This window comes from Littorina saxatilis, linkage group LG14 (genome assembly GCF_037325665.1).
Source record: "Littorina saxatilis isolate snail1 linkage group LG14, US_GU_Lsax_2.0, whole genome shotgun sequence".
In the NCBI taxonomy this organism is placed as follows: domain Eukaryota; kingdom Metazoa; phylum Mollusca; class Gastropoda; order Littorinimorpha; family Littorinidae; genus Littorina; species Littorina saxatilis.
The window spans coordinates 45499378-45521207 of record NC_090258.1 but is presented as its reverse complement, the minus strand read 5'-3'; the positions used below and the strand labels follow the sequence as shown (position 1 = coordinate 45521207).

Sequence of the window (21830 nt, the reverse complement as noted above, 5' to 3'; positions counted from 1 at the left end):
CCTCCCACACGCTCTGGGGAAATAAACACCAGGTCTCGTCCTGCAGCAACTGTGGTTGAAGGGAAAGTGAAAGGGACTTACAATCCATTTACACAATCATACAAAAAACAGACATTGACTCACATGTGTTCCGTACAGAGAAAAGACATTAGGGAGGTTCAGAAACTGCGTCCCTATCAGCTACGTCACCTACCAGGACACCTATCTCACATGCGGGTCGCGCTGCGTGTGGTGATTAGGTACGTGTTCATGTACGTAGCAAACCCTTCTATACGTCAGATTTTATCAAGTCCAACCATCCGAGAAGGGTGTAAGGATGCTCAATATTTTCTGGAATCTCTCCTTCACGCTTCAGTCCATATTTCATAATTCTGGTTTGTATACATCGTAGTCGCCGATGTGTCAAGAGCATGACCCCACGAACGACAAGGCGCTGAGACTTACGTCGCGTATCCTTCTGTGGGCCTATTCAGTGTGCTCGCCTCGATTCACTTCGAAAAGCAGACACAGAAAGCAAAATACGCTCGTTCAAATGTATTTTGTAGTTAAATCTGTTCAGTGGAATGAATTCAATCCCTACGGTAGAAAAAATAATGGAAAAGCTCCCCTAGAATGGATTTTAGTGCAAATGTGTCGGTGTCTCGATAATACGTGAACACTGTGACCTTCTTTTTGACAACTTCTGAGCGTTAGATACCACGTTACGTGCATACTACACCCCTATCACTGCGGGTATTCCCACTGTCGATCGCTGTGCGTGCTTCTGATACGGGCGTGATCACGTATAAAACAGTTTTTATACGTGAAGGCAACGTATCTCATATTACTTTAAAATCTAAATATGAACCATTCAAATAAAGTATGAGACCTCCTCTTACAGCATTTTCCTATATCCTGGCGCATAAACCACATTTTTTAGTTGTGTGGTTGCTTGACTAAAATTAAATAAATCGGGTGACCCGTTCCAACGGCTCTGCGATATCACAGCAAACCATGAAGCACGCAAGGACGACCCAAGCTAAATTTAGAAATGTCATCTCGACCAAAATACTCCCAGGAAGCGTATGTTCAAAAAGACTGAAAATTCACCATAACAGCAACCTTTTCCCAGGAACAGATCAAGTCTGCTTGGTAACCCAATGCACACGTGTATCATGTGTGTGTGGTGGGGGGGGGGGGGGGGGGTGTTGTTTAGTTTTGGTTAGGCCTAAAAAAAATAGGTGTGGTTGCGGTAACCCGACCTACCCTATTTTTAGGGGCCGACCCTATAACTTTTTATTACATTTGTCAAAAAACTACAAAACAAGTCGCGTAAGGCGAAAATACAACATTTAGTCAAGTAGCTGTCGAACTCACAGAATGAAACTGAACGCAATGCCATTTTTCAGCAAGACCGTATACTCGTAGCATCGTCAGTCCACCGCTCATGGCAAAGGCAGTGAAGTTGACAAGAAGAGCGGGGTAGTAGTTGCGCTGAGAAGGATAGCACGCTTTTCTGTACCTCTCTTTGTTTTAACTTTCTGAGCGTGTTTTTAATCCAAACATATCATATCTATATGTTTTTGGAATCAGGAACCGACAAGGAATAAGATGAAAGTGTTTTTAAATTGATTTCGACAATTTAATTTTGATAATAATTTTTATATATTTAATTTTCAGAGCTTGTTTTTAATCCAAATATAACATGTTTATATGTTTTTGGAATCAGAAAATGATGGAGAATAAGATGAACGTAAATTTGGATCGTTTTATAAATTTTTATTTTTTTTTACAATTTTCCGATTTTTAATGACCAAAGTCATTAATTAATTTTTAAGCCACCAAGCTGAAATGCAATACCGAAGTCCGGGCTTCGTCGAAGATTACTTGACCAAAATTTCAACCAATTTGGTTGAAAAATGAGGGCGTGACAGTGCCGCCTCAACTTTCACGAAAAGCCGGATATGACGTCATCAAAGACATTTATCAAAAAAATGAAAAAAATATTCGGGGATTTCATACCCAGGAACTCTCATGTCAAATTTCATAAAGATCGGTCCAGTAGTTTAGTCTGAATCGCTCTACACACACACACACACACACACACACACACAGACAGACACACACACGCACATACACCACGACCCTCGTCTCGATTCCCCCCTCTACGTTAAAACATTTAGTCAAAACTTGACTAAATGTAAAAACCACAAGAAAACGAGTGCAGAAAACGCAATGAAAGCGAAAGCGCTCGAGTCGCACACTTATTTCCCTGTCAAGTAGGTTTAATTTGTACAAATTAGAAAAACAAAGTAAAAAAAAAAAAAGTGATTGCCTACCTTCCTACCCTATTTGTTTGGGCTATGTTACCGTAACCACACCTATTTTTTTTTGGCCTTAGTAAAACTGCCTAGCAAGAATGTTTTGTTTCATAAAGACTTTGTAAACGACCATAAAGTAATGTTCCGTCCAATTCATTTGAATTGAAGGCTAGGTTTGGGTACACACATAAAGGCATGCGCGTACGCACGCACACACGCACACCCACAAACACACACACAGACAGACAGACACACACACACACACACACACAGACAGACAGACAGACAAACAGACACACAGACAGACAGACAGACAGCCACACACACACACACACACACACACACACACACACACACACACACACACACGGCGTCGCCCATTTGCACAGACAGACAGACAGACAGACAGACAAGCAGACAGACATACAAACACACACACATATACACACATACACACATTCGCACATGCACATGACAGTCAGAAACACAACGACGCCCACTTACACACTAACACACACCCTTATAAGCGGGGGTGAAAGCGTGGTGGCCAGTGACCCAGAACGAACACAAACCAACGCTCGAAGTTCGATTGCCCTACTTTTCTTTTCTGTTTCCTTAAAAAAAATTAAAAAAATCATTGACTTTACCTGCTGGTTAACACTCGGTATGATCTGGGTCAGTGGAACATAACTTCCACGTGCAGCACACGGCGACACCGACACAATGACAGCAGCAGTTTCAACACTGGGTATTGTTGCAGACTTTAGCGCGCTGTCCACGATTTTTTAAAGCACGAGTTTTGGAGTTTTGCCCTACTTTGATAGGTGACGTGGTATCTAACGAGCAGTTTTTACAACTTTCCTCTGCGTGACTTATCTCGATAGGGATAGGTGAGCATGAGGTCGGGGTAACGCAATATCTAAACCTCCCTATTGACTCACACGTTACGTACAGAGAACAGACATTGACTCACGTGTGTTCCGTACAGAGAACAGACATTGACTCACACGACTGTCCAAAGCGAAAGACGCTGTCTGGAGTCAGGTCACTGGCATTCAGAGTCGTTCCGTTACGCAACTGATAGTCGTTGGTGACGTCACCATCCACCAATCCCAGAAGCCCTAGCGATTGTCGCAGTGTATCCATGTGAGCAGAAAACGTCAGCGACAGTCGGTCGAACATGGCCGTGATCTGAACACAACATTGAAGTCTTAGTTATTATCTGAACACAACATTGAACTGTTCGTTATGATTTGAACACAACATTGAACTGTTCGTTATGATTTGAACACAACATTGAACTGTTCGTTATGATCTGAACACAACATTGAAGTCTTAGTTATGATCTGAACACAACATTGAACTGTTCGTTATGATCTGAACACAACATTGAACTGTTCGTTATGATTTGAACACAACATTGAAGTCTTAGTTATGATCTGAACACAACATTGAACTGTTCGTTATAATCTGAACACAACATTGAACTGTTCGTTATGATTTGAACACAACATTGAAGTCTTAGTTATGATCTGAACACAACATTGAACTGTTCGTTATGATCTGAACACAACATTGAAGTCTTAGTTATGATCTGAACACAACATTGAACTGTGTGTTATGATCTGAACACAACATTGAACTGTTCGTTATGATCTGAACACAGCATTGAACTGTTGGTTATGATCTGAACACAACATTGAACTGTTCGTTATGATTTTAACACAGCATTGAACTGTTCGTTATGATTTGAACACAGCATTGAATTGTTGGGTATGATCTGAACACAGCATTGAACTGTTCGTTATGATCGGAACACACGTGTGATAGCAGTTACTGAGTAAGATAAGCAGTGGCAGCTATGTAACAACAGACCCTGACGGCCACACGTGTGGGGAAGACGACGTCCAGCATAGAGGTCGTGAGCTCCACGTGCACGTCGCCCCAAGCCGCACTGTCAACCCCTGACGGCGGGGTCACGACCTCTCCCGACACGTACACCGCCAGCGACTGGTTTCCCGCGTGTTGGACCTGGAGCACTGTGTCGTTGTACTGCAACAGGTATGAACACAGTATGAACACAGGTATGAACACAGGTATGGTTGTGTTTAGTCAAGATGAACAAAGGTATGAACACAGGTATGAACACATGTATGAACACTGGTATGAACACAGGTATAAAAACAGTATGAACACAGTATGAACACAGGAACACAGGTATGGTTGTGTTTAGTCAAGATGAACACAGGTATGAACACAGGTATGAACACAGTAGGAACACAGTATTCGCACAGGTATGAACACAGGTTGTGTTTAGTCAAGATGAACACAGGTATAAACACAGGTACCGGCACGGTTGGCCTAGTGGTAAGGCGTCCGCCCCTTGATCGGGAGGTCGTGGGTTCGAACCCCGGCCGGGTCATACCTAAGACTTTAAAATTGGCAATCTAGTGGCTGCTCCGCCTGGCGTCTGGCATTATGGGGTTAGTGCTAGGACTGGTTGGTCCGGTGTCAGAATAATGTGACTGGGTGAGACATGAAGCCTGTGCTGCGACTTCTGTCTTGTGTGTGGCGCACGTTATATGTCAAAGCAGCACCGCCCTGATATGGCCCTTCGTGGTCGGCTGGGCGTTAAGCAAACAAACAAACAAACAATGAACACAGGTATGAACACAGTATGCGCACAGGTATGAACACAGGTTGTGTTTAGTCAAGATGAACACAGGTATGAACACAGGTATGGTTGTGTTGTGTCAAGATGAAAACTGGAATGACTCGACTGTGTATGTCAAGCAGTATGGTTTACATTCTAAAACACATCCCACTGGAATGACTCGACTGTGTATGTCAAGCAGTATGGTTTACATTCTACAACACATCGCACTGGAATGACTCGACTGTGTATGTCAAGCAGTATGGTTTACATTCTACAACACATCCCACTGGAATGACTCGACTGTGTATGTCAAGCAGTATGGTTTACATTCTACAACACATCGCACTGGAATGACTCGACTGTGTATGTCAAGCAGTATGGTTTACATTCTACAACACATCCCACTGGAATGACTCGACTGTGTATGTCAAGCAGTATGGTTTACATTCTACAACACATCCCACTGGAATGACTCGACTGTGTATGTCAAGCAGTATGGTTTACATTCTACAACACATCCCACTGGAATGACTCGACTGTGTATGTCAAGCAGTATGGTTTACATTCTACAACACATCCCACTGGAATGACACGACTGTGTATGTCAAGCAGTATGGTTTACATTCTACAACACATCGCACTGGAATGACTCGACTGTGTATGTCAAGCAGTATGGTTTACATTCTACAACACATCCCACTGGAATGACACGACTGTGTATGTCAAGCAGTATGGTTTACATTCTAAAACACATCCCACTGGAAATGTTGACAGGAAGTAATATAAGCAGAACAAAAAACCACAATTTTACGACACTGACCTTGAAAACTAACCCAGAGATATTGTAGGGACTTGACCTTCAAAGCTAACGCATTGAATACATTGTAGGACACCGACCTTGAAAGCTAACGCATCAAGATATTGTAGGACATTGACCTTGAAAGCTAACGTATCAAGATATTGTAGGACACTGACCTTGAAAGCTAACGCATTGAATACATTGTGGGACACTGACCTTGAAAGCTAATGTATTGAATACATTGAAGGACACTGACCTTGAAAGCTAACGTATCGAATACATTGTAGGACACTGACCTTGAAAGCTAACGTATCGAATACATTGTAGGACACTGACCTTGAAAGCTAACGTATCGAATACATTGTAGGACACTGACCTTGAAAGCTAACGTATTGAATACATTGTGGGACACTGACCTTGAAAGCTAACGTATTGCATACATTGTAGGACACTGACCTTGAAAGCTAACGTATTGAATACATTGTAGGACACTGACCTTGAAAGCTAACGTATTGCATACATTGTGGGACACTGACCTTGAAAGCTAACGTATTGAATACACTGAAGGACACTGACCTTGAAAGCTAACGTATTGAATACATTGTGGGACACTGACCTTGAAAGCTAACGTATTGCATACATTGTAGGACACTGACCTTGAAAGCTAACGTATTGAATACATTGTAGGACACTGACCTTGAAAGCTAACGTATTGAATACACTGAAGGACACTGACCTTGAAAGCTAACGTATTGCATACATTGTAGGACACTGACCTTGAAAGCTAACGTATTGAATACATTGTGGGACACTGACCTTGGAAGCTAACGTATTGAATACACTGAAGGACACTGACCTTGAAAGCTAACGTATTGAATACATTGTAGGACACTGACCTTGAAAGCTAACGTATTGAATACATTGTGGGACACTGACCTTGGAAGCTAACGTATTGAATACACTGAAGGACACTGACCTTGAAAGCTAACGTATTGAATACACTGAAGGACACTGACCTTGAAAGTTAACGCATTTAACACATTGTACGACACTGACCTTGAAAGCAAAGGCGGTGAAAATAGTGACGTTGGCGCCTTGTAGTTTGTGTGTGCGGCCCTGTACGTGGAGCGACCTGTGGTCAAAGGCAATATGTTACTTGTACATACAAACATACACACACATACACACACATGTGAACGGTCAAAGGCAATATGTTACTTGTACATATAAATATACACACACATGTGAACGGTCAAAGGCAATATGTTACTTCTACATACAAATATACACACACACACACACACACATGTGAACGGTCAAAGGCAATATGTTACTTGTACATCCAAAAATATACACACACATGTGACCTTAACCCTAACCCTAAGTCAAAGGCAACATGTTACTTGTACATATACAAACATACACACACATGTGAACGGTGAACTAACAGAATACAAAGACGGTCTAACAATGTCAGCAGTTCAGCATCTAAATGTCCCGATGGTGCACAACAGCGACGGTAACCTGTCGAAACATGGATTGAGAGAATACCAACAGCGACGGTAACCTGTCGAAACATGGATTGAGAGAATACATACAGCGACGGTAACCTGTCGAAACATGGATTGAGAGATAAGGTGGAGTGGAAGGGGGGATAGGCCAGGAAGTATTCACATGAGACGCCGAGACAGAGGTTGATCTAACATGTCTTTATTAAAATACACCAGAAGGCAGTGTCTGCAGACACATGAGACGCCGAGACAGAGGTTGATCTAACATGTCTTTATTAAAATACACCAGAAGGCAGTGTCTGCAGACACATGAGACGCCGAGACAGAGGTTGATCTAACATGTCTTTATTAAAATACACCAGAAGGCAGTGTCTGCAGACACATGAGACGCCGAGACAGAGGTTGATCTAACATGTCTTTATTAAAATACACCAGAAGGCAGTGTCTGCAGACACATGAGACGCCGAGACAGAGGTTGATCTAACATGTCTTTATTAAAATACACCAGAAGGCAGTGTCTGCAGACACATGAGACGCCGAGACAGAGGTTGATCTAACATGTCTTTATTAAAATACACCAGAAGGCAGTGTCTGGGGACACATGAGACGCCGAGACAGAGGTTGATCTAACATGTCTTTATTAAAGTACACCAGAAGGCAGTGTCTGCAGACACATGAGACGCCGAGACAGAGGTTGATCTAACATGTCTTTATTAAAATACACCAGAAGGCAGTGTCTGCAGACACATGAGACGCCGAGACAGAGGTTGATCTAACATGTCTTTATTAAAATACACCAGAAGGCAGTGTCTGGGGACACATGAGACGCCGAGACAGAGGTTGATCTAACATGTCTTTATTAAAGTACACCAGAAGGCAGTGTCTGCAGACACATGAGACGCCGAGACAGAGGTTGATCTAACATGTCTTTATTAAAATACACCAGAAGGCAGTGTCTGCAGACACATGAAAAAGAAAAGAAAACAACATAAGAACATGACACAATGAAGCGCAAAGGAAATGTTCATAACGATAACAAATACTCAGCAGTTAAACTGAACTAAAAAGGAAGGGGGGGGGGGGGGGGGGGAAAGGAGAGACAAACCTAATTCCCTAAACAAACGATCACGGATATCGAAGCGTGACAGTGAACATTGTTAGCGGGTAAATAGTGTTAGGGGCAAAACAACGAAACAGACGCTATGACGTCACTACTGACGATCAAAATGGCTAACACATAGTAGTGGAAGGGCCCCTAATATGGACCACTTTTTGTTTATTGCTGATAACTAGCTTGTTTTCTTGCGAAGAAGTTTCATTTTGTGGTTGGTAGTCCTTCTCTCTTAGTTTAACAGTTAGGCCTAATTAGAGTGAAATAGCTTTGATAGACCTTCAGCAAAAATTAAATACAGAAAAAATCACAAGTGGTCCATATTAGGAGCCTGGGCGCCCAATATGGACCAGTGAAGCGGCCTTCACGAATCACTGTAAAAAGCCCCCTATACTTCAAAATAACATGATACAACTTAGTTCAAGTCAGACTTATTCAAATATGCTGTTTCGGGTTGATGAGAGCATTATTTGAAGCACACCAGGAAACTAAAGAAGCTTATCAAAAACAGAGTGAAAATAAGTGAAATTATCAACTTCCACACAAAAAAGACTATTTGTTATATTTTTTTGAAATCTCGAGGGCTAGTTATAGGTTATTTTCAGCAAGCTTCTTAATGAATTAATTAAAATTGCCTTTAGTTTTTATTTTCTTCGATTTGTTGAAGGTGGTCCATATTAGGGGACTCGCACATACTTTTAGATTTTGCTATTATTTTTTTTTTGCAGTAGAAACTCGGGGTACTCACTGTTAAAATGTAACAAATACTGTCTTAGCTGTCATATATAGCCATTTTTGTGTTATGAAAGCTTTGGCTGTGGACAGAAACGAGTCCGTTTTAGGCGGCAAATTTAGAGTGAACGCTGCCCAAAGTGAAAAAAAGCGAAAAAGCCTAACGGTTTTGAGGTTTGTGCTTCTGCAACTGTTTTGACATGTGCAACTTATCCAGAGAGGGTGAATAAAGCGAATGAAATTGTTTTGAGCGCTCTAGCGCCGTTAGTTTGTCAGAACAGGAGGTGGTCCATATTAGGAGCCGGTCCATATTAGGAGCCTTTCCCCTACTTGCACACCAATGCATCAATCACACGCTCATAACACATCATAGGCCTGATCAAACTTAGCAAATACAATAATACAAACAAGAACCAAACTCTACTTACAGTTCACTCTTCAATGCAGAATTAAACAAACGAAGTTATGGCGGGGCCGTTCAACAAACCGCCGGTCTCAAATCCCTTAACACACACACAGACCGCCCAGGGTCTTGTCACCTTCGCGTCACGGGTCAGACTGACCGCCTCACGCTATCGGGGGACGAATGCGCGCGCATAATACGAATTAACCAATCAGCATGTAAACATTCAACCAACCACGACACATGCATCCTAAGCACAAGTACAACAAAGACATACAGTGATACACACATGGTCGCCTCACGGGGAATAAACGGGACAGGGATTGGCAGAGAAAAGCAAAGACAGTGGCCGTGAAATCTCCACACGGCTACATCCCCCCCAACTCTTTAACAAACTGCGGCCTCGCAGATTCAACGCCCCAGGACGAGCTGAACGTGACATTACAACGCCCCAGGACGAGCTGAACATGACATTACAACGCCCCAGGACGAGCTGAACGTGACATTACAACGCCCCAGGACGAGCTGAACATGACATTACAACGCAATACAAACGTAGAAGGAACAAAACATCGACGAGTAACCAAATACCAACAGCGACGGTAACCTGTCGAAACATGGATTGAGAGAATACCAACAGCGACGGTAACCTGTCGAAACATGGATTGAGAGAATACCAACAGCGAGAGAATACCAACAGCGACGGTAACCTGTCGAAACATGGATTGAGAGAATACCAACAGCGACGGTAACCTGTCGAAACATGGATTGAGAGAATACCAACAGCGACGGTAACCTGTCGAAACATGGATTGAGAGAATACCAACAGCGACGGTAACCTGTCGAAACATGGATTGAGAGAATACCAACAGCGACGGTAACCTGTCGAAACATGGATTGAGAGAATACCAACAGTGGTTTCTGTGGTGTTGTTGTGTTGTTTGTGGTGACATTTTCTCAGGACAAAGAACAAATGTTTATTTTGAATGTTTTATGTATGTTATTATTACGGACACAAACGCTCAGCAATGTAATTTCTCTTTTAGAGATTAATAAAGTTATTGTATTGTATTGTATTGTATTGTATAAGTTTAGTTTTACTGCTCATCATTATCTTGTTTCTGTGGTGTTGTTGTGGTGTTTGTGGTGTTGTTGTGATGTTTGTGGTGACATAAGTTTAGTTTTACTGTCACCATTATCATGTTTCTGTGGTGTTGTTGTGTTGTTTGTGGTGACATAAGTTTAGTTTTACTGCTGATCATTATCTTGTTTCTGTGGTGTTGTTGTGGTGTTTGTGGTGTTGTTGTGGTGTTTGTGGTGTTGTTGTGTTGTTTGTGGTGACATAAGTTTAGTTTTACTGCTGATCATTATCATGTTTCTGTGGTGTTGTTGTGATGTTTGTGGTGACATAAGTTTAGTTTTACTGCTGATCATTATCTTGTTTCTGTGGTGTTGTTGTGGTGTTTGTGGTGACATAAGTTTAGTTTTACTGCTGATCATTATCATGTTTCTGTGGTGTTGTTGTGATGTTTGTGGTGACATAAGTTTAGTTTTACTGCTCATCATTATCCTGTTTCTGTGGTGTTGTTGTGATGTTTGTGGTGACATAAGTTTAGTTTTACTGCTGATCATTATCTTGTTTCTGTGGTGTTGTTGTGATGTCTGTGGTGACATAAGTTTAGTTTTACTGCTCACCATTATCATGTTTCTGTGGTGTTGTTGTGTTGTTTGTGGTGACATAAGTTTAGTTTTACTGCTGATCATTATCCTGTTTCTGTGGTGTTGTTGTGATGTCTGTGGTGACATAAGTTTAGTTTTACTGCTGATCATTATCCTGTTTCTGTGGTGTTGTTGTGATGTCTGTGGTGACATAAGTTTAGTTTTACTGCTGATCATTATCCTGTTTCTGTGGTGTTGTTGTGATGTTTGTGGTGACATAAGTTTAGTTTTACTGCTCACCATTATCTTGTTTCTGTGGTGTTGTTGTGATGTTTGTGGTGACATAAGTTTAGTTTTACTGCTGATCATTATCCTGTTTCTGTGGTGTTGTTGTGATGTCTGTGGTGTTGTTGTGATGTTTGTGGTGACATAAGTTTAGTTTTACTGCTCACCATTATCTTGTTTCTGTGGTGTTGTTGTGATGTCTGTGGTGACATAAGTTTAGTTTTACTGCTCATCATTATCCTGTTTCTGTGGTGTTGTTGTGATGTCTGTGGTGACATAAGTTTAGTTTTACTGCTGATCATTATCATGTTTCTGTGGTGTTGTTGTGGTGTTTGTGGTGTTGTTGTGGTGTTTGTGGTGTTGTTGTGATGTTTGTGGTGACATAAGTTTAGTTTTACTGTCATCATTATCTTGTTTCTGTGGTGTTGTTGTGATGTCTGTGGTGACATAAGTTTAGTTTTACTGCTGATCATTATCATGTTTCTGTGGTGTTGTTGTGTTGTTTGTGGTGACATAAGTTTAGTTTTACTGCTGATCATTATCATGTTTCTGTGGTGTTGTTGTGATGTCTGTGGTGACATAAGTTTAGTTTTACTGCTGATCATTATCATGTTTCTGTGGTGTTGTTGTGATGTCTGTGGTGACATAAGTTTAGTTTTACTGCTGATCATTATCATGTTTCTGTGGTGTTGTTGTGATGTCTGTGGTGACATAAGTTTAGTTTTACTGCTCATCATTATCCTGTTTCTGTGGTGTTGTTGTGATGTCTGTGGTGACATAAGTTTAGTTTTACTGCTGATCATTATCATGTTTCTGTGGTGTTGTTGTGGTGTTTGTGGTGTTGTTGTGGTGTTTGTGGTGTTGTTGTGATGTTTGTGGTGACATAAGTTTAGTTTTACTGCTGATCATTATCATGTTTCTGTGGTGTTGTTGTGGTGTTTGTGGTGACATAAGTTTAGTTTTACTGCTGATCATTATCATGTTTCTGTGGTGTTGTTGTGGTGTTTGTGGTGTTGTTGTGGTGTTTGTGGTGTTGTTGTGATGTTTGTGGTGACATAAGTTTAGTTTTACTGTCATCATTATCTTGTTTCTGTGGTGTTGTTGTGATGTCTGTGGTGACATAAGTTTAGTTTTACTGCTGATCATTATCATGTTTCTGTGGTGTTGTTGTGATGTCTGTGGTGACATAAGTTTAGTTTTACTGCTGATCATTATCATGTTTCTGTGGTGTTGTTGTGATGTCTGTGGTGACATAAGTTTAGTTTTACTGCTGATCATTATCATGTTTCTGTGGTGTTGTTGTGATGTCTGTGGTGACATAAGTTTAGTTTTACTGCTCATCATTATCCTGTTTCTGTGGTGTTGTTGTGATGTCTGTGGTGACATAAGTTTAGTTTTACTGCTGATCATTATCATGTTTCTGTGGTGTTGTTGTGGTGTTTGTGGTGTTGTTGTGGTGTTTGTGGTGTTGTTGTGATGTTTGTGGTGACATAAGTTTAGTTTTACTGCTGATCATTATCATGTTTCTGTGGTGTTGTTGTGGTGTTTGTGGTGACATAAGTTTAGTTTTACTGCTGATCATTATCATGTTTCTGTGGTGTTGTTGTGGTGTTTGTGGTGTTGTTGTGGTGTTTGTGGTGTTGTTGTGATGTTTGTGGTGACATAAGTTTAGTTTTACTGCTGATCATTATCATGTTTCTGTGGTGTTGTTGTGTTGTTTGTGGTGACATAAGTTTAGTTTTACTGCTGATCATTATCATGTTTCTGTGGTGTTGTTGTGATGTTTGTGGTGACATAAGTTTAGTTTTACTGCTCACCATTATCCTGTTTCTGTGGTGTTGTTGTGATGTTTGTGGTGTTGTTGTGTTGTTTGTGGTGACATAAGTTTAGTTTTACTGCTCACCATTATCTTGTTTCTGTGGTGTTGTTGTGGTGTTTGTGGTGACATAAGTTTAGTTTTACTGCTGATCATTATCATGTTTCTGTGGTGTTGTTGTGGTGTTTGTGGTGTTGTTGTGGTGTTTGTGGTGTTGTTGTGATGTTTGTGGTGACATAAGTTTAGTTTTACTGCTGATCATTATCATGTTTCTGTGGTGTTGTTGTGTTGTTTGTGGTGACATAAGTTTAGTTTTACTGCTGATCATTATCATGTTTCTGTGGTGTTGTTGTGATGTTTGTGGTGACATAAGTTTAGTTTTACTGCTCACCATTATCCTGTTTCTGTGGTGTTGTTGTGATGTTTGTGGTGTTGTTGTGTTGTTTGTGGTGACATAAGTTTAGTTTTACTGCTCACCATTATCATGTTTCTGTGGTGTTGTTGTGATGTCTGTGGTGACATAAGTTTAGTTTTACTGCTGATCATTATCATGTTTCTGTGGTGTTGTTGTGATGTTTGTGGTGACATAAGTTTAGTTTTACTGCTGATCATTATCATGTTTCTGTGGTGTTGTTGTGATGTTTGTGGTGACATAAGTTTAGTTTTACTGCTCATCATTAGCCTGTTTCTGTGGTGTTGTTGTGATGTTTGTGGTGACATAAGTTTAGTTTTACTGCTGATCATTATCTTGTTTCTGTGGTGTTGTTGTGATGTCTGTGGTGACATAAGTTTAGTTTTACTGCTCATCATTACCTTGTTTCTGTGGTGTTGTTGTGATGTTTGTGGTGACATAAGTTTAGTATTACTGCTCACCATTATCTTGTTTCTGTGGTGTTGTTGTGATGTCTGTGGTGACATAAGTTTAGTTTTACTGCTCACCATTATCTTGTTTCTGTGGTGTTGTTGTGATGTTTGTGGTGACATAAGTTTAGTTTTACTGCTCATCATTATCATGTTTCTGTGGTGTTGTTGTGATGTTTGTGGTGACATAAGTTTAGTTTTACTGCTCACCATTATCTTGTTTCTGTGGTGTTGTTGTGGTGTTTGTGGTGTTGTTGTGGTGTTTGTGGTGACATAAGTTTAGTTTTACTGCTCACCATTATCTTGTTTCTGTGGTGTTGTTGTGATGTTTGTGGTGACATAAGTTTAGTTTTACTGCTAATCATTATCTTGTTTCTGTGGTGTTGTTGTGATGTTTGTGGTGACATAAGTTGATCATTATCATGTTTCTGTGGTGTTGTTGTGGTGTTTGTGGTGTTGTTGTGGTGTTTGTGGTGACATAAGTTTAGTTTTACTGGTCATCATTATCTTGTTTCTGTGGTGTTGTTGTGATGTTTGTGGTGTTGTTGTGATGTTTGTGGTGACATAAGTTTAGTTTTACTGTCATCATTATCTTGCCCTAGACTGCACGTCCCTCTGACCTGAGGTCTCCATGGTTACCTGTTGGTGATGGCGGGAGGTTTCAGCACATCGTACTCCCCCCAGCCGTTGAGCGTGTACTGCGCTCCGTCCAGCGTGACCAGGTGAGGGTCCCCCCATAGCAAGGCTGCAACACGCCACACTCACAGTGTACTACTACAACAACAACAACAACAACAACAACAACAAACACAACAACAACAGCAACAACAACAACACCACCAACAACAACAACACTGTCACCAGGTGAGGGTCCCCTCATAGCAACGCTGCAACACGACACACTCACAGTGTAAAAACAACAACAACAACAACAACAGCAACACCAACAACAACAACACTGTCACCAGGTGAGAGTCCCCTCATAGCAACGCTGCAACACGACACACTCACAGTGTAACAACAACAACAACAACAACAACAACAACAACAACAACAACAACAACAACAACAACAACAACAACAACAGTGTCTCCCCATAGCAACGCTGCGACACGCCACCGCCACACTCACACTCTGGTAGTATTGAATGATTGAACCAGACCAGTCAAGGGAGGCAACTAACCTGTAGCATTCAATGACTGAACCAGACCAGTCAAGGGAGGCAACTTAACCCTAACCCTAACCCTAATTGTCCCTTGTATAGAGATATAAGATTATTGTCCATTGATAATTTGACAAATGATTATAAGTATATCGAAATATTATTGAAAGGCATCCCGCAATATTCACAAAATGTCAACCAGACCATATTCATAACTGTACAGGACTATATTAGACAGACGGGCAGGTTCCGTAAATGAGCCTCTATACTTCACTCATTACATTTATTAGACACTGTCATGCGACATGCTGCCTGACAAATTTTTCCCCATAACCTCTCTCATGTTCTTTTGTTGTTTTCCGACTTATCAATTATGTCTCGATTTATGCGCAATGTAGTGACTTTTCCTCTGATCACAATACGCATTAACTTTGTGCGAGTGTCTTATGTGCACTGTGTCGATATTGCTATCATGTGATCGTCACATGATACATATTAATAGACTGTGAACTACGTCACTATTATGTGTGTGAATGTACGCGCGAGACATGCGCAGTGTTGTACGAGGTTACCGCCAAGATGGCCTAGAAGCCAAACAATAAAGTGAAGCCATTATCTCTTCAACTGTTACTGCAGTGTCCGTTTCTGTACATGGAACCCGGAGCGAATGCGTCCATAAACATTCAACTAACACAAACACAAAACGATACATGGTGTCAGAATCATCATGGCAGAAGACGGAGTAGCAGCGCAGCCGAGGTCGGTAACCGTCAAAGTTCCGTTACCTCAGAGACTTGAGCTTTCAGCACAAGGTTTGGAGGCGACTTGGCGCAAGTTCAAGCGGTCGTGGGAGACATACGAACTAGCATCGCGTCTTGATTCTCAGGATGAGAAGTATCGAGCCGCAGTATTCAAGACTTGTCTCAGTGATGGTGCAAGGGACGTGTTCGAAGGTTTGCCTTTCGAGGCTGCAGACGACAAGGACAAAATTACGAAGATAATTCCCTTGTTCGAAGCCTACTGTGTGGGGGAGACATCAGAAGTCTACGAGACTTACAAGTTTCACCAGCGAAAGCAAGAGAAGGGGGAAACGATCGACACGTACATCGGAGCACTCCGACAACTAGCTAGCTCCTGTAACTTCAAGACATTCGAAGAAAGGATGCTACGCGATCAAGTCGTTATTGGACTGTCAGATGACACGGTTCGGGAAAAACTCTTGCAAGAGTCAGGTCTAACTTTGAAAAAGTGCATTGAGATCTGCAGAGTGAGTGAGGCAGCAGCCCAGCAGGCCAAGAGTATGGCTGGTGATGAAGCCCTACATCGTGTCGGTGTGCATGTGAGAAAAAAGACAAACAGTCAGAAGGACAAGGGTGCTACCCCGAAGTCGAAGCATGATCGTCATGATGGTAGAGGTATGGGCGAAAGAGACAGTGGTGTGAAAGCGTGTGTGTATTGTGGCAAATCGCACAAGAAAGGCAAGGAACACTGTTTCGCATATGGCAAGACTTGCAATCGTTGCAAAAAGAAAAACCATTTTGCTCGTCAGTGCAAACAAAGCTCAGATAGGCAAGTGCATGAAATGTCTGATGAAGAGAGTGATGATGATGATGGGCATTTTGTTCTGACGATGAGTGAAAATGATGATGAACATGTTTTGTCTGTTGATGATGTTGATAAATCTGTGCATGCAAAAATGCTTGTTGGACATGACAGAGTGACGACATCGTTGCAACTTGACAGTGGAGCCACTATCAACAGTTTGTCCGTAGAGACGTACAAGACTGTGACGGGAGACGTAGCGTTGACAAAGCTGACCAAAAGCAACAAACGCTTGTTGATGTATGACAAAAGACCAGTAACTCCTCTAGGCGAGCGTATTCTGCCTGTGGTCAATCCAAAGAACGGCAAAAGCTACAAAGTGCGCTTTGTGGTAGTGAACGCCAAAGTGAAGGATATCTTGGGCTGTAGAGCAAGCCAACACATGCAGTTGATCACGGTCAATGTCGAGAACATTTCAGCCATAGGCACAGGGGATAAGCATGTTCTCACAGGGTTTGATGACGTATTCAAAGGGGAGGTTGGGGCTCTGGACGGAAAGCTAACGTTTGAAACAGACCCATCGGTTCCTCCAGTGAAGCTTCCATGTCGTCAGTGGCCCATAGCTGTCAAAGAGAAGGTCAAAGCAGAAATTGATCGTCTGCTTGAGTTAGGGGTCCTCGTTCCGGTGAACACACCAACTGATTGGATTAGCAGCGTAGTTGTGACGTTGAAGCCCAATGGTCAGGCTAGGTTGTGCATAGATCCAAAACCCTTGAACAAGGCATTGAAAAGAAATGATTACCCCATGAAGAGCATTGATGACGCGTTAGAGTCGATGGTAGGCGCAAAGATTTTCTCGCATTTCGACATGCGCAATGGCTTCTGGCACGTTGTCCTGGACGACGAAAGCAGTCTCTTGACAACGTTTGAAACCCCTTTCGGAAAATTTCGCTGGACTAGAATGCCGTTCGGTGCGTCGGTATGTCCAGAGGAATTTCAGCGCCGTGTCGATGATGCGCTGAACGGACTGCCGGGCGTGTTCGCAGTCCATGATGATGTCATTGTGTGGGGGTCGGGAGACACAGAGAAAGAAGCAGCAAAAGACCATGACCAGAACGTTCGGTTGTTCTTGCAGAGATGTCGCGAGAAGAACATCAAACTGAACAAAGAGAAGGTCGAGTACAGGAAAACTGAGGTCTCGTATCTGGGTCACGTGATCTCAAAGGACGGGTTGAAGTGTGACATGAAGAAAGTCGATGCAATCAAGTCGTTTCCGCAGCCAGAAGACAAAGCGGCGGTTCAGAGACTTCTGGGGATGGTAGGGTATCTCCAGAAGTTTGCACCACGTCTGTCGGAGGTCGCAGCGCCTCTGCGTGAGCTGGTGAAAAAAGACGTGCATTTCCGCTGGGATGAGAACCTGCACGGGAAAGCGTTTGATGAGATCAAGCGCATGTTGACTGAACCACCGGTTTTGCGATTTTTTGACCCTGGTGCGAAAACTACTCTTCAGTGTGATGCGTCTGAGTTCGGTCTGGGGGCGTGTTTGTTGTCAGATGGACAACCGGTACAGTTCGCGTCGCGAGCGCTGACCCAAACTGAACGCAACTATGCGCAAATAGAGAAGGAAATGCTTGCGATTCTCTTCGGGCTGGAACGTTTCGAGCGCTATGTGTATGGTAGACATGTTGAGGTGGAGTCTGATCACAAGCCGTTGATTCCCATTCACAACAAAACCTTGTTGGCAGCGCCAAAACGTCTGCAACGCATGTTGCTGAGAACGCAAAAGTTTGACTACACTGTGGTGTACAAAAAAGGTACAGAGATGTATCTCGCTGACACGCTCAGCAGAGCTGTGGTCAGGTCACACAAAGCAGGGAAAATGAAGAGCGAACAGATTTTCCAGACAGAAATAGAGCAGGAAATCGAGAGCATTGACATGGCCGCGCATGTGTCCGTGTCTGAAGGGCGACTCGAAGAGTTGAAAGAGGCAACAAAACGTGATAAAGATTTGTGTCGGCTGATGCAAATAACACAAGAAGGTTGGCCTGAGTCGAGACAAAGCTTACCGCTAGGTCTTCAACCTTACTTTCCATTCAGAGAGGAAGTATCGACTCAGAACGGTCTTTGTTTCAAGGCAGAAAGGATCATTGTACCAACAGAAATGAGGGAGAAAGTCCTACACTTGCTCCATCAGGCTCATACTGGGATTCAGGGTTGCATGAGAAGGGCAAGAGAACTGGTCTATTGGCCAGGAATGAACGCAGACATAGAAAAGTTGGTGAGCAAATGTGCAACGTGTCAGACACACCAAAGCAACCAACAGAAAGAGCCCATGATTTCCCACCCAATACCTGAAAGGCCCTGGGAAACGCTAGGGTGTGATCTCTTTGACTTTCAAGAGAAGTCGTACCTGGTAGTGGTAGACTACTACTCTGATTTCTTTGAAGTCGATCGCCTTGAGAACAAAACAGCAGAAGAAGTCATCTACAAGACAAAAGCCCATTTAGCCAGACATGGAATCCCTGATAAGATCATCTCTGATAACGGTCCGCCGTATAGCTCAGACAAATACAGAGATTTCGCTGAGGCTTGGGGATTCGAACACATAACCAGTTCGCCATATTATCCGCAATCCAACGGAAAGGCAGAAAATGCGGTCAAACAAGCAAAAACTCTGATCATGAAAGCTGTAGAAAGCAAAACAGATCCGTACTTGGCTCTACTAGAGTTAAGGAACATACCATCGGAGGTGATGAAAACCTCTCCAGTGCAAAGACTGTTCAGCAGAAGAACCAAAACCAGAATTCCTACAGCCAAAACTCTGCTAAAACCGCAGACGTGCACAAACGTGACTGGCAATCTGATCAAAAGAAAAGAAAAACAGACAAAGTGCTATAACAAAGGTACAGCAGAACTAGAAACCCTACAGCCAGGTCAAACCGTGAGGGTGAAGTTAGGCAAAACTTGGACAAAAGCAAAAGTAGAGCAACAGGTAGATGTCAGGTCTTACAAACTGCACACAGAAAATGGTAAAGCATACAGACGCAACAGGCGTCAAATCAGAACAACTGGAGAAACACTGACCAACACTGGTCCAAGGGAGACAATCACTCGAAAAACAGACCTTGATAGGCAGAGACAGCTAAATGACCAAGCAGTGAAAAACTACAGAGCAGTAGCTGATAGTCAGACTCAGGTGACCAAAGTCAGTACTCCTGTGAGTGCGACAAACACACCTGAAAATAAAACACCTGTGAAGATTCAGCCAAATGAAAAGAAAACTGAACGCATCAAAGTCAAGTTCATGAAGTCACAAACCGCAGGTAAAACAGACACAGGTCAAAGTCAAATCACTTCTCGTGGACGTCAGGTTAAACCACCAGCTTACCTGAATGACTATGTCAAAACCTAAAGACTGAAGACTGTAGGAGACAGTTCAGTATTTGTTGTTTGTGTGTTTTGTTTGAAGAGAAAAGATAGACAGTGAAGAAAGTAAACATTTGGTGGTATTGTTTATGTCCCGCGTTGTGAGCGAATGTGATAAATTTAATTCAAGGCGTTGAATTATTGTCCAGTAAAGTTTCATTGTCCAGAGAGAGAATGTGTTGTTATTATTGGAGTTGTGAAATGATGCTCTAGTCAAGATGTCCAGTCAGTGTGAATGTGTGAAATTAATCTAGGCGTAAAAATAATCTCAGCCTATTGGACTATGGTGAGAATGAGAATTTTATGTGCAGAGAATTCATTTTCCCGTGAAGTTTGGACAGTAAAAGTCTTTGGACTTGTTTATGTAAAGAAAAGGGGATGTGTCGATATTGCTATCATGTGATCGTCACATGATACATATTAATAGACTGTGAACTACGTCACTATTATGTGTGTGAATGTACGCGCGAGACATGCGCAGTGTTGTACGAGGTTACCGCCAAGATGGCCTAGAAGCCAAACAATAAAGTGAAGCCATTATCTCTTCAACTGTTACTGCAGTGTCCGTTTCTGTACATGGAACCCGGAGCGAATGCGTCCATAAACATTCAACTAACACAAACACAAAACGATACATGCACTTATTACAATTGAAAAAATCCCCTCAAATATTGGCGCTCCAAGTCTTCTTCTTCTTCTTCTTTTTCCCTTAAGCTAGCTACTAGCTAGCTGCCCTTTCCCCACCTCCTGTATCACCAACCCCTTCCCATTTTCTGCTTGTTTGTGTATCTGTTTTGTCTTTTGTTTTGTTTTTCGTTTCCTGAAATGAGCTAATACGAATACGAATACGAATACGAATACGAATACTTTATTATCTCATACAGAGAAATTTCAGTGTGGTGCACATTAAAAGACAAAACAAATAATAAGACAACAGATAAAAAAACATAATGTACTTATTCCGCCATCATGCTAACCTTTGTTTTGTAATTACTATGATTGCTTAAAATAAGCATTATATGCTTGAGTATGTAATCATCCATGCATTGTTCTTGTCATGATTAAAATTGAATAAAGAAAAAAAAAGAAAAAAAAAAAGGAGGCAACTAACCTGTAGCATTCAATGACTGAATCAGACCAGTCAAGGGAGGCAACTAACCTGTAGCATTCAATGACTGAATCAGACCAGTCAAGGGAGGCAACTAACCTGCAGCATTCAATGACTGAATCAGACCAGTCAAGGGAGGCAACTAACCTGCAGCATTCAATGACTGAATCAGACCAGTCAAGGGAGGCAACTAACCTGCAGCATTCAATGACTGAACCAGACCAGTCAAGGGAGGCAACTAACCTGTAGCATTCAATGACTGAATCAGACCAGTCAAGGGAGGCAACTAACCTGCAGCATTCAATGACTGAATCAGACCAGTCAAGGGAGGCAACTAACCTGCAGCATTCAATGACTGAATCAGACCAGTCAAGGGAGGCAACTAACCTGCAGCATTCAATGACTGAATCAGACCAGTCAAGGGAGGCAACTAACCTGTAGCATTCAATGACTGAATCA

At 42.1% G+C, this 21830-nt stretch overlaps 1 protein-coding gene across 1 annotated transcript in view; it reads right to left on the bottom strand.

The window, feature by feature from the left end:
• LOC138947875 (mucin-4-like) overlaps positions 1-21830 on the bottom strand; it is a gene marked incomplete in the record, with an annotated part of 178564 nt that overhangs the window by 92070 nt on the left and 64664 nt on the right. Inside the window, 4 exon segments of the mRNA XM_070319444.1 lie at positions 3308-3491; positions 4176-4352; positions 6812-6887; positions 14773-14878. Of these exon segments, the coding sequence (XP_070175545.1) occupies positions 3308-3491; positions 4176-4352; positions 6812-6887; positions 14773-14878 (543 nt within the window).